The following is a 12,480-nucleotide window of genomic DNA, read 5'->3' as shown; positions in this document are numbered from 1 at the left end:
TAATGCTACTTATATTCTTTTTTACTTTTTTATATACAAAAAAGTCTATAATAATAGACCACTTAAATACTCAAAATGAGGCAAATTCATTGGCATAATTATGTTTTTGCTTTTTAATCAAAAACAACAGAAGAGAATGTGAAAAACTTAGGCACTGTGCCCGAGAGAGAAAGGCTTAATGAAAAATATATCTAAAGAGATATAAAGCAAAATATGTTTTGGTTAATGGTTGACCCATACAGTCCAGGACACAAACTAATAGAATATTTACATAATAATTATTTTTCAAAATCTTTTTTGCTGATGTAATCTCTTATCTAGAAAAAAATTATAAAAACCTTTGATCCTCAAGCTCCAAAAATCCTATTATTCAGAACCAAGTTCAAACATCAACTCATCCTTTCTTCATCACCCTCATCAGAAATGACTTCTCTCCTCTCCACTTATACAGCACTTAATATTTCCATTATGTGTTGCTCCTCTGGTTTCACGTCAACTCTGTTCTATACTGTTATGTCTCTAAAGTACATAATATTTAGTACTCAGTAGTTTATATATATCAGTTTATGTAAAAAATATATGATCAGTTCACTGAATGCTGTCATTTTCTCATTCATGACATGAGATGCTGGTAAGTGAGGGTTATGTAACATGTAAGCAATTAATCCAAGAGATTAGACTCTGACCCTCAGCAGAATGTAACCCAGGTCTAAGAACAGACTACTCCTCTCTGCCTTGAGACCTGAGGCTGTGAGGCCCTCCGAAAGGCCCCCGATTAGTGATTAATGTGAGATCTGTGGAAGTGTCTCAGTCCATTGGAAAAGAGATTGAGGGTCGTGAGGAGGTACCTACCATCTGTGCAAATCCACAGAATATGAAATGTGTGCAGGTACTACCGAGACATACGGGTGATCATTCTGGGATGAAAAGCAGTTTACTGGACACCCAGACCAGGAATTTATATTTACTGAACATGGGCAGACATTCAGTCAGTCGTGGATAGAAAGGAAAAAGCAGATGGAATGTTTCTCCTTGGAGAAGCAGCAGTGTTAGGGACCACGGGTGGAAAGAAGTGACCAGATGACCAGTTTTGTTTTGTTTTTCTTAAGAGAATAAATACATAAGTCCTCAAGGTAAGAAGACAGCTTGTTTTCTTAGTTTAGAACAACAACAACAACAGAACCCAATAGGCTTGCACATATGGTCTTCTGACTACCTTTCAACCAAACAGCTGAACCATTTAAACAGAGTGATGGCATGGTCTCCAATACCTACTAAACGCAAAAATTATTTTTAAAAAGATAATTACATGAGCAATGTTAATCCACTTCTCAATGATTTTGGCTCTCTGCTGGGTTTTGAGTTCTTTGCTGCCCAGGATGGTACTGACAACACACTTGGTGAGGGCATTGAACTGAGAAATGGTAGCACGGATTGTAGGAGCCAAATGTTTGTTTTCCTTCTTATCCCTCTGAGACCAAATGCAGCCCAAGCAGTGGTGAGGCACAACTTTCTTGAATAGTTGCTGGAACGAAAGAGGGAACTGACGTTAATGACAACACACACATTTCATATGGCAAAGTGTATCATCTAAGTCATCTGTAAATCAGTATTTTGTGAAGAGATGAATAATCCTTTTCTACTTAATTTGCCTTGCAGTGTTCATTTCAACAGACAAAGGTCAATAATATATTCATGGGTCAGAAAAGCCTACATGATCTTTTTAACTCTACTCAACTGAGCAAATAGAACACAATGACCAAAAGAAAATTTAAATGACCCAAAACATTTTGACTTTCCTGTCTTGCAAGGAAAGTCAAACAAGATCTCTGATCAAACATGTGCTTACGGTTATTTTAACCTCAATCTAGGATTCCCGTGTACTTGCGATCATGAACTGTCTAGGAGGCAAATGGATGTCACTGACCACCTGAAAACTGACCCCATCAGGGTCACTGTTTCCCATTCCTTACAATAATGAAAGAAAGAAGCATATGAAAGGAAAAAGTATTCAACAACACACAGCAAAAGGAAGAAAGAGAGATTTGAAACCTGGTTCCTAGGATTTTCCCTTAAAATTATAATAAGATTTTCTGTCTTTTCCTTATATGTATTATCAATCATCCAAACAACAGCCAAAAAATATGTTCACCTAATCAAATTTTCATTCCTACAACAATTCAATATGGGCTTATTATTTCATGTTTATTAGATGGAAACTCTTCGCCACTTTCAATACTGTTTTCTCACAAGTTAACGTAGCCGGACACAGTGACCCACACCTGTAATGTCAGCAACTGTGAACGCTAGGCCAGGAGGACTGCAAGTTCAAGGCCAGCCTAGGCAACTTAGGGAGACCCTGTCTCACAACAGTAAGAATTTAAAAGGGCTGGAGATGTAACTCAGCACTCCCAGGTTTAATCTCCAGTAACACAAAAAAGAAAACAAAAAGTAAGCACAGAAGAGCTACAACCACTGTGATAATTCCTAACAGTCCCCTTTAACAATATTTACCAGGTAATATTGAGCTATGAAATGTGACTGACATAATCAAATATGTACAGCTAAAAACAATATTCAAACTTCAAAAGTACAGGAAACACACAGGGAAATGAGCTGTCACATGTGGATTCAATGAATTTATTTTATCCTAACTTATACTCTGACCCCTTTACAATCCTCCAAATAAACAGTTCAGCTCTTGAAATATTTATGAGTCTAAAGGGAGAGAAATACCCATGGAACAGGGCAGGTTTTGTTTCACTAGGATTAGAGTTCTTATTTTCCTCTGTGACTTGAGCGCCAAGCAAAATGCATCTTCACCCAAAGTTGCAAGAAGAGCTTAGGCCTGAATTATTCAGAGGATTGATCTGAGTAACATCTTAACACGGCATTTAGGGGTACAGCCTCTCTCAAGGATTCAAAAACACTTCAACCGCATTACCCCACCGCCCTTCCTGGGACACTATTACTGTCAGGGCCCCACATTTTAGGCAGAGGCGCATATGAAAAAGGAGAAGGCAGACTGCTTCCAGGCATGGTGGTACATTCCTGTAATCCCAGCACTCAGGAGGGTGAAGCAGAAAGATGACAGGTTCCAGGACAGCTGGAGCTACCTGTGATTTCAGGACCACTAAGCTACATAGTGAAACCCGGCCTCAAAACAACAAAAAATCAACCAACAAACAAAACTGTGGACATCAGTATGCAGATTCCTCAAAGAAAAAACCCTAAAACTAGAAATTCCATTTGGCCCAGCTATTCTTCTTCTAACTTCCCAAAAGAGTTAAAGACAGCATATTACAGTGATACATGCATACTCATATTTACAGTAGCATAATTCATATAACTAAATCCTGAAAGCAGCCTATATGTCCACCAACAGATGAATGAATAAAGAAAATGTATTTATATACTCTGCCATAAAGGATGAACTTGAGGCATCTATAGGAAAATGGATGCACCTTTAGATCATAATGTTAAGCAAAATAAATCAAATACACAAGCTTAAATCTAAATGAAGAGCTAAATAAAAGATCGATAATAGGAAGTAAGGACATAGATCTTTTTCAAATGGGAAAGGGATCAAGAGGGAGAGGGAAGGAAAAAGGGATTTTAAAAAAGAATTGAGATGTGCTATATACATGAACAATTCCCCACAAGGAATGCAACCATTATGTAATGTAAACATGTACTAAGAAAAAATAAAAAGGGAAAAATAAAACCTACTGCGTCCATGTATGTCAGCTGCTCTGCCACAAGATCTTCTGAGAAGCAAGTGAATTCTGCTGGCCCTCCACCCTCTGCTTCCTCTTCCTCCTCTGGGCTGAAGGAGATGGTACTGGGAAGTCCATCTGTTCACATATGGAGAAGAAATCAGTAACTGGGTGCCCCCAGGTATGATTTTGCTTACCGAGTCAAACTCCTTTCACATCAGGACAGAGGGCTAACCCTGCAGGGAATCCACAGGGAGAGGGAGCAAACAAACAACAAATCTGAGTGAAAGGGAGGCCCAATCTCTGCTTGTTCTCAAATTCTTTATTAATTTCCTAGGCCTCGTGTTGTCACTCAACAAGCTATTTCTAGGTCAGGTCAGGTAGAGTTTGGAAAAACAAAGGTGGGCCATATTCAGGAGGAGCACTCAAGTTAGACATCCTCAGACTCCAGCACTAATCCAGTGAATTCCTACATGCCAACCACCAACCTTTAGCTGTTGGATCACCTAGAGCCAGAAGCCTGGAGGACTGGGCATGAAAGCAGGCTAGGCCTTGAACAGGTGGGATGGGTCATTTAAGTGTCAGAAATGTTGACGAAGCCCTCAGAATTCTAAAAAATATTTAGCATTCTCAAAATAGTCAGTGTTGCTTTTAGCTTTCACCTGAGGCTAAGTATATATGATGTAGTAAAATACATTTAAACTAGATTCACCTGAGCTTTATTATAGACAAGCATATCTGTAAGCAAATTACATAGGCAAAAGCCCAAAAAGGTGAGAGAAAATTACTACCTAGAACTTCAAATAAAAAACTAAAGAGCCCAGCACCTAAAACAGACCCTCCAGTCTGGACTTGGAAAGGTGGGAATTGGACAAAGTTAGATTGGCATTCCCAGCCTCCCTTTCCTGCAATCTTTCCCCAGTTCCTGGGTCATTTCCCAACCTCATCCCCCTTAACTCCTCACTCTCTTTCCTGCCGAACCTGTTCTCAGAGAAAATCTAGTTGCACTCAAGTATATCCTGGCAGAAATTTAAATCAGTGTGTCACTACCCCCACCCCTGAATGTGTTTTTTTTCATTTAGTTTATTGGTACATTTTAGGTGTACAATACAGTTTCAATCCTCATTGGGATCTTGTAGCTTTACATGATGTATCTTGGTTCTTTTTTTATTATTATTAAATTCTTTTATTGGTACATTGTAGGTATACAACACAATTACATTTCTCATTGGGAATTGTACCTTTACATAATGCATCTTGGTTCTTATTTTTTCCCCATTCCTAGCTCTCCCTTCACACCCTCCACCCTTCCCTATTTACAAAGACTTTGTTTCCATTTTTTCCATTTCTCATCATTTTTCCTTTCCCTTCTTTCCTTTCCCCTGCCCCTCCCACTACCCCTACCCCTTTGGACCTTTTCTTCCTATTTTGCATTATCGATTATTCATTCTAATCAATGGTACATTTTAAGTATACAATATAATGACATTCATCATTGGAAATTTGCACCTTTACATAGTCTCTCTTGGTTCTTATTTTTCACTCTTGCCCAGCCCTCCCTTCAACCCCTCCAGTCCTCCCTATTTACAAAGATTTTGTTCCTATTTTTCCATTTTCTCATATTAATCCCATTCCCTTCTATCCTTCCCCCTAGCCCTCCCACTTCCTTCCCCTTTGCCCCTTTTCTTCCTATTTCACATTACCTACTATACATTTAGTCCTTATTTCCACTTTCAGTTTCTCACACCAGAGAAACTATTCAGTATTTATACATGTGTGTCCTATTTATTTCACTTAAGAGTATTGCCTCAATGTGCATCCACTTAGCTATAAATGTCTCTAATTTCTCATTTTTTATGGCTGAGTAGTACTCCATTTTATAAAAAAAACACATTTTCTTGATCCAGTCTCCAGTTAATGGGCATTTGGGCTGTTTCCAAGTTTTACTATTACAAACTGTGCTGCTATGAACATGGGCACACATATATCACTGTGGTATGATTCTTTTAATTCTTTGGGGAAGATTCCCAGCAGTGGAGTATCAGGGTCAAATGGGACTTCCAGTCCTGGCTCTCTGAGGTACCTCCATACTGATTTCCACAGTGCTTGCACCAGTCTACACTTCCACCAGCAGTGGAGCAGGGTTCCTCTTTCCCCACAGCCCCACCAGCATTTGTTATTGGTTGATTTCATGATAGCAGCCATTCTTTCTGGAGTGAGGTGGAATCTCAGCATTGTTTTCACTTGCATCTCTCGAATGACCAGTGATGTTGAACATTTTTTCATGTATTTATTTGCTATTTGTACTTCTTTGTCTGAGAAATGTCTGTTCATTTCAGATGCCCATTTTTGGATTGGGTCTTTAAATTTGGGAGGTCTGATCTTTTTAAGTTCTTTATAGATTCAAGATAGTAGACCTTTGTCTGAGGAAGAGCAGGTGAAGATTTTTTCCCACATTGTGGGTTGTCTCTTCACACTGCTAGTGGTTTCTCTTGCTATGCAGAAGCCTTTTAATAAGAAGAGATCCCACTTGTTGATTGTTTGTGCTAGTTCACGGGCAACTCAGGTTTTGTTGATAAAATCTTTTCCTACACCGATGTCTTCAAGGGTTCTACCTAACCTCTGTTGCAACTGGTTCAGAGTTTCTATTTTAATATTTAGATCTTTAATCCATTTTGATTTTAGTTTAGTGCATGGTGAGAGATACAGGTCTAGTTTTAATCTTTGGCAAGCTGAAGCCCAGTTTTTCCAGCACCATTTATTAAAGAGGCTATCTTTCCTCCAGTGAGGGTGTTTGGCTCCTTCATCGAAGGTGAGATGGCTGAGTGTGTCTGGCATTGTTTCTGCATCTTCTAATCTGTTCCACTGGTCCTCAGGTCTGTTTCTTTGCCAGTACCATGCTGTTTTTATCACAGTAGCTTTGTAGTAGAGTTGCAGGTTGGGGATTGTGATATCCCCTGCCATGTCTCTGTTACCTAGAATTGCTTTTGCTATTCTGGGTCTCTTCTTGCTCCAAATGAATTTTTGGATTGTTTTCTCAAAGTCTATGAAGTCTGCTGCTGGGATCTCCATTGGAATTGCATTAAATGTATATAGCAGTTTTGGAAGTATGGCCATTTTCACTATATTAATCCTTCCTACCCAGGTGCAGGGGATGTCTGTTCATTTTCTGATATCATCTTCAATCTCTCTTTTCAGAGTGCCATAGTTTTCAGAGAAGAGGTCTTTGATTTCTTTCATTAGGATGATTCCTAGGTATTTCAGTTTTTTGGATGCTATTGTGAAAGGAATTATTTGCCCTATTTCTCTCTCAGTGAGTCTGTCATTGGTGTAGAAGAAAGCTATTGATTTTTGTGTGTTGACCTTGTAACCAGCTACTTGACTGAATTTGGTTATTAAGTCTAGAAGACTTTTGGTGGAGTTCTTGGGGTCTTCTATATAGAGTATCATGTCAGCTGCAAATAATGACAATTTGACTTCTTCATTACCTATCTTTATTCCTTTTATTTCTTTCTCTTGTCTAATTGCCGTGGCTAATGTTTCTAGAACTTTATTGAACAAGAGTGGTGATAGTGGACATCCTTGTCTTGTTCCTGATTTTAGTGTGAAGGATTTCAGTTTTTGACCATTGAGTATGATAATAGCTGTTGGTTTTTCATAGATGGCTTCTATCAGTTTGAGGTAGAGACCATCTATTCCAATTTTTTGTAGGGTTTTTATCATAAATGCATGTTGGATTTTGTCAAATGCTTTTTCTGTGTCTATGGAGATAATCATATGGTGTTTGTCCTTGGCTCTATTGATATAGTATATACATTGATTGATTTGCATATATTGAACCATCCCTGCATCCCTGGGATGAATCCCACTTGATCAGGTTTTATGATCTTCTTGATGATCTTCTGCATTCTGTTTGCCATTATCTTATTAAGGATTTTTGCACCTATGTTCATTAGTGAGATTGGCCTATAGTTCTCTTTTTCAGTTGGGTCTTTCTCTGCTTTGGGGATCAAGGTGATTTTAAGCCTTTTCTTGCTTTCTTTGTAAAATGGAAGACATTTTTAGATATCTTGGATCACACTGGTTTGGCTTTTTCTAAGTTTCCTAGGGAACAGGGGTACTGAGAATGGGTCCTACACCCTCCCTGTTAGGATACCACATGCTACCAGCCCATTCTGGTGGTAGGGATGTTACTTAAGAGTTGGCCCCTGATCCCAGAGCTGAAGGTCTTGAAGTGAGTAGGGTTGAGTTACAACTGGAAAACACAGAGCGTCCCTTGAGTCTGAGATACAAAGCAATGACCAGTTAATAAAGACAGGCAAAAGCCCATGATATGGAGGATGTTAAGCAGTCTGATTTCATCAGTTTTCCTCCACATAACTCTGGTAACTCATTCATTCCGGGGGTCCCAAACAAAGGTTCAAAAAGTGTCTGTCATCCTTCTTGACAGCTACTATATAAATATATCCTAATATATTTAAAGCAATGCAGAGGCTGGCCCACTTTAGCCAAGAGGTGTATGTGCTAAGGTTTAATCTCCTTCATTCATTCAACAAACACTTATTAGTACAAAACGGATGTAGAATATTGGTAGGCATGAAGATGACATGATCCTTTCTCTCTGGGGCTTAGTCCATCCCTTCACTGTTTCAGCTTCCAACTGTCTTCCAGAGATAAGTAAAAACTTAAAGCACAATTTTACTTTTGAAAAATACAGGAAAGCTTGTTTTTGCCTGAGTGAGAGTGGGTAAAATAAGCACACTGGAACCACACTCCTAAAACTCCTTTTCAATGATGACTCCTGTACTTAATAAGCAGAGTTTAGAGCATTCTTTATTTTTTTTATTTTTTAGAGCATTCTTGATTAAAATTTTCTAAACTTAGAAAAAGATTCATTCTTGGCCATTGCCTGAAAGTTTTCATGAAGTCAGGCAGTCTCTATCTCCCCTGCCTCAGCCTGCCAAAGGGGCTCTGCCTTCCAGGCCCTGGGCTGGTGACAAAGAACGACTGGTCCCACAGGTTCCCCAATTAGGCGTGGAGCCAGTGGGGAGAGCTGGGCTCCAGCAGCATTTTCCACTGGAGCACAAAGCCAGGGGGAGGCCCTGAGGGGACTGAGGTCTGCAGCTGGAGGAATGCCCCTGGTATCCAGCATTGCAGGCAGATGAAGTCATCAGAGATACAAAGCCTTTGGCAGGCAGCTTCTAATGATGCAACTGCCCTCCCCCCACTGTGGTCCCCTATGCAGAAAAAAATTCAACAGGTAGTGTGTGAATTTAAGGTTACTGTATTTTCTTTGGAGCTGAGGCAGCTTCCTTTATCTGGATGGAGGACTCGTGTCCTTTCTCTCACTGAGGAAACCAGGCATTGCTTCTGGGAAATGCCTGTCAGAGGCTCCAAGTGGGTCAGCCACCATGGCAACCATCGCCCAGCTCCCTCATGAAGGGATCAAACATCACGCTTCAAGCCTGACCAAAACTCTTCCTTAATTTTGACAAAGCCTGATAGTTCCAAGCACCCCATGACCTACAGTGGGGGCCTTTCCTTTGTTCTTGAAAATAGGGGGTCAGTTCCTCAAATAGGAAAAAAAAGCCTCAGAAACTTCCTTTGCTGAGGGCGCTGGAGACACTAAATGACAGTGGTCTCAGGAGACACATAACAATGGTGCTTTCTACAATGAAGGAGAAACACCTTCCATGCTTTTGTAAGGACAGGAGGGGGTGAAATTTTTTCAAGATGAACCACTTATTATAATTATTAATGCATATTAATTGTACAGATCAATGGAATTCACTGTTAAATTTCCATACATGCATAAATTGTGCTTTTAATTTCTTGCGTGCTAGTTAGGGGTGGTTGTATATGATGAATTTGTATTTGATTGCAGGATGAACCACTAGGCAGATAATAAAGAGCAAGTTCAGATTCAGCATAGCACATCCTGACAAGGGAATAAAAAAGAAACCCTCTTCTTGCTAACAAAAGAAATCCTAGGAAATAACTTCTCTGAGCCAGTTTCAATTTCATCTATAAAATGAAGAAGCCAGAGCAGGTGGCCCTAAAAGTCCCTCTCCTCCCCTTTTTTGTTCTAAAACTTTAAGGCTCCAAAATTAGCACCTCAATAATTTTATATTCTCACCATTTTTCTAGCAGCCTGTCCTGAGTCCTAGGGTTCCTTGTTCAGCCTGTATAGGGAGAACCTTTGTGATGCTGAATCAGAGTCTAGCTTTTTTTTGGTGATGAACAAGTACTCACTGTCAGTTTCCACTTCTTGTTTCTGAAATTGCTCAAGGAGATTTTGCGCTCGTCTTTCTGGGTCAGAGCCTGGCATCATCCTTTTGAGATAATCCAGCAGTTTCTGTAAGCAAGGGAAGTGAGGCGGCTCTCGGAAGTCTTCTGCACATTGGTCAAGCCAGGCCCTCAGGATTGACGCGATGGCACTGAGAAAGAGAAATGGAGAATCACTACACCCAACAGGCAGTGGGGCTCAACGCAAGCCCTGCACATGGGGGCCTATTCTGGGTGTACACTGGGGAAACATGGGCAGGTGGTCAACAGATAGCTCACCTACGAGTTCCTGGAAATAACAATGAATTTAAAGCATTTCAAAACAAGCTTTATTATTTTCAGCAGTGGCTGAAGAGGAGGGATGGTGGAGATTGATAAGGTTCAAAAAAAGGAACCTAAACTTTGGAAAAACCCATCCAGGGCACAAAAAGACACGCAGAAGAAGATTTAGTGGGTTCTGAGTTCAAAGCAATCTATACATAATAGGGTTATGTGGTTTCCAATTCTGGACTCTCTCAAATCAAAGATCACAAAACCTACTCCACTAATACTTCAGGAGATAGCTGACCACCAGTAGGTCACCCAGGCTTAGAAAAGATAAATGCACAATTCTAATTTTACAAAGCTCACAAGACCTTCATGGCGAGCACCAAAAATGTCCATGTAAAATTAACCTTTTGTTTCTCAAATTACAATGAGGAGAATGTTTCAAATGGGAGAAATAGCAGGGTAGAGAAGATAGGTCTCTGAAAGGACTGGAGAAAAACCTGACAAGCAAAACCACTGTGAAGATGATTTCCTCTCGTGGCTCCACAGGTCACAGGCTCCATGCAGGGTCCACTTTGAGCAAAACAAGATTCCAAAGCACAAAGAGAATGGGTCATAGCGTGTGCACAGCCTTCTCCAGACAGTTCCCAATCACAGGGGTGCTGTCTCCAAGTAAGGGGCAGCCACTCACTCAAGGGAAGAGACACATGAATGACAATAAGGATAAAATGGCTTGAGTGCTATTACCCTAGACTTCCTACTCAAAGACTCCCTGACACTTCTGAGTCAAGCACATGATGGCGTGTGTCCCACAGAGAAGAACAGATACTTTGCCTCCCTAACAATCAGTACCCGCACAGCCAAGACATATTCACTGATGGCAGGGACTGCACACTAATCCATGCATCTATTATTGACAGACACACAATACTGAGTCTTAACTATAGACGCAAAATTTTTCAAAAAGATTTTTAAAAAAATTACCATTATTATCTAATTGTACTACAATTAGCTATAATGACTAAAAGTTATTTTTATCCATATATGTGAAACTGCAGTCCAGGCTTTCACAGGTATATATGACATTCACAGCAAAAAGCTGGACTACAGTCAGAGCATAAATATGACTAAAGCCCACTGAACACTTAACTTTTGGAATCAAAATGCAAACATACAGAAAATTGTTGTGTTAAATGTCTTCCCTACTGTGTACATAATTCTTTCACTAATTGGACTAGAAGGTATTGGGGACTATAATATTCAATTATCTAGATCGAAAGTAGATCAAATAAAAGTCACAGAAATAATTCAATACCTGAAATCTTTATCCAGATTAAATAAAACTATTAAAAATATTTCATTTCTTTCCAGAAAGCTTGAAGAAAGTAATCTGGGCTGTGAGATAAATCAAAAAATGAGTAAAATAAATCAATGGACTTATTTTGAGGGCGCTCACATTGTATTCGTTATTTCTCCTTTCTTCACTAAAACCAAATATTGTGAATTAAAGAAAATATTGTTCTAAGACTTCGTTTTTAAAAGGCTTATGATATTTTCTGTGAATAATTTCCTTCTTTCTAATCAGCAATGAGCTGAGAACTATGATATATACATAAATGGGGGACAGAACATGGGGGACCTGATATTTTCATAGAGCAGGCTGATTCCTACAAGAACAGATGTGCACTTCTCAAAAGAAGGATGAATTGATTTACTTAATTCCTAGCACTCACTAAGAATGCCAGTGAAACAATGATACTGATGAAAACACAAATTTGGAGAGGCAGTAATTCACATTATACAGTAAAAGTCAAAAAGATCATTGGTCTAACAATTAGACAACCTAATGACCCTTCTGGGTTTCATAACTTAAAAGAATTCTCACACTGAAATTCAAAATAACAGGTAAAAATTAATAATATTAATATATCATTTACTTCTTAATTGCTCATAGTTATTAATTTTGAAGTTACAAAACTCATTATTACTAAAATAGTAAATCTTAAAAGTAAACCTTCATCTAATCCCATTCCCATTCCCATGACCTGTTATGAATAGTTTGGAGTATATCCTTCTAGACTTTTCTAGACAGAGAGTTTATCCTTTCTAGACACATATTTGACTATACACAGTATGCATACAAAACCAGGTGTGGTGGCACACATCCCTAATCCCAGCACTGTGGGAGGCCAAAGCAGGAAGAAAGCAATTT

General features: G+C 39.2%; 1 protein-coding gene across 5 annotated transcripts in view; it reads right to left on the bottom strand.

Annotated features, from left to right (window-relative positions):
* The window catches only part of Rgl1 (ral guanine nucleotide dissociation stimulator like 1), a 306,410-nt gene that overhangs the window by 35,556 nt on the left and 258,374 nt on the right, over positions 1-12,480 (bottom strand). For all 5 annotated transcript variants that reach the window (XM_004862803.4, XM_087194427.1, XM_004862805.4 and 2 more), the window contains 3 exons: positions 9,969-10,153; positions 3,730-3,854; positions 1,310-1,525 (listed from right to left, as the gene is read on the bottom strand). In XM_004862803.4, the coding sequence (XP_004862860.2) occupies positions 1,310-1,525; positions 3,730-3,854; positions 9,969-10,153 (526 nt within the window). The remainder of the gene's footprint in view (positions 1-1,309; positions 1,526-3,729; positions 3,855-9,968; positions 10,154-12,480) is intronic.

This window comes from Heterocephalus glaber, unplaced genomic scaffold (assembly GCF_053883595.1).
Source record: "Heterocephalus glaber isolate CG9 unplaced genomic scaffold, H.glaber_assembly_v1.0 deba00001600, whole genome shotgun sequence".
Taxonomy (NCBI): Eukaryota; Metazoa; Chordata; class Mammalia; order Rodentia; family Bathyergidae; genus Heterocephalus; species Heterocephalus glaber.
The sequence above is the reverse complement of the archived record's forward strand: the minus strand, read 5'-3'. Positions and strand labels throughout refer to the sequence as shown.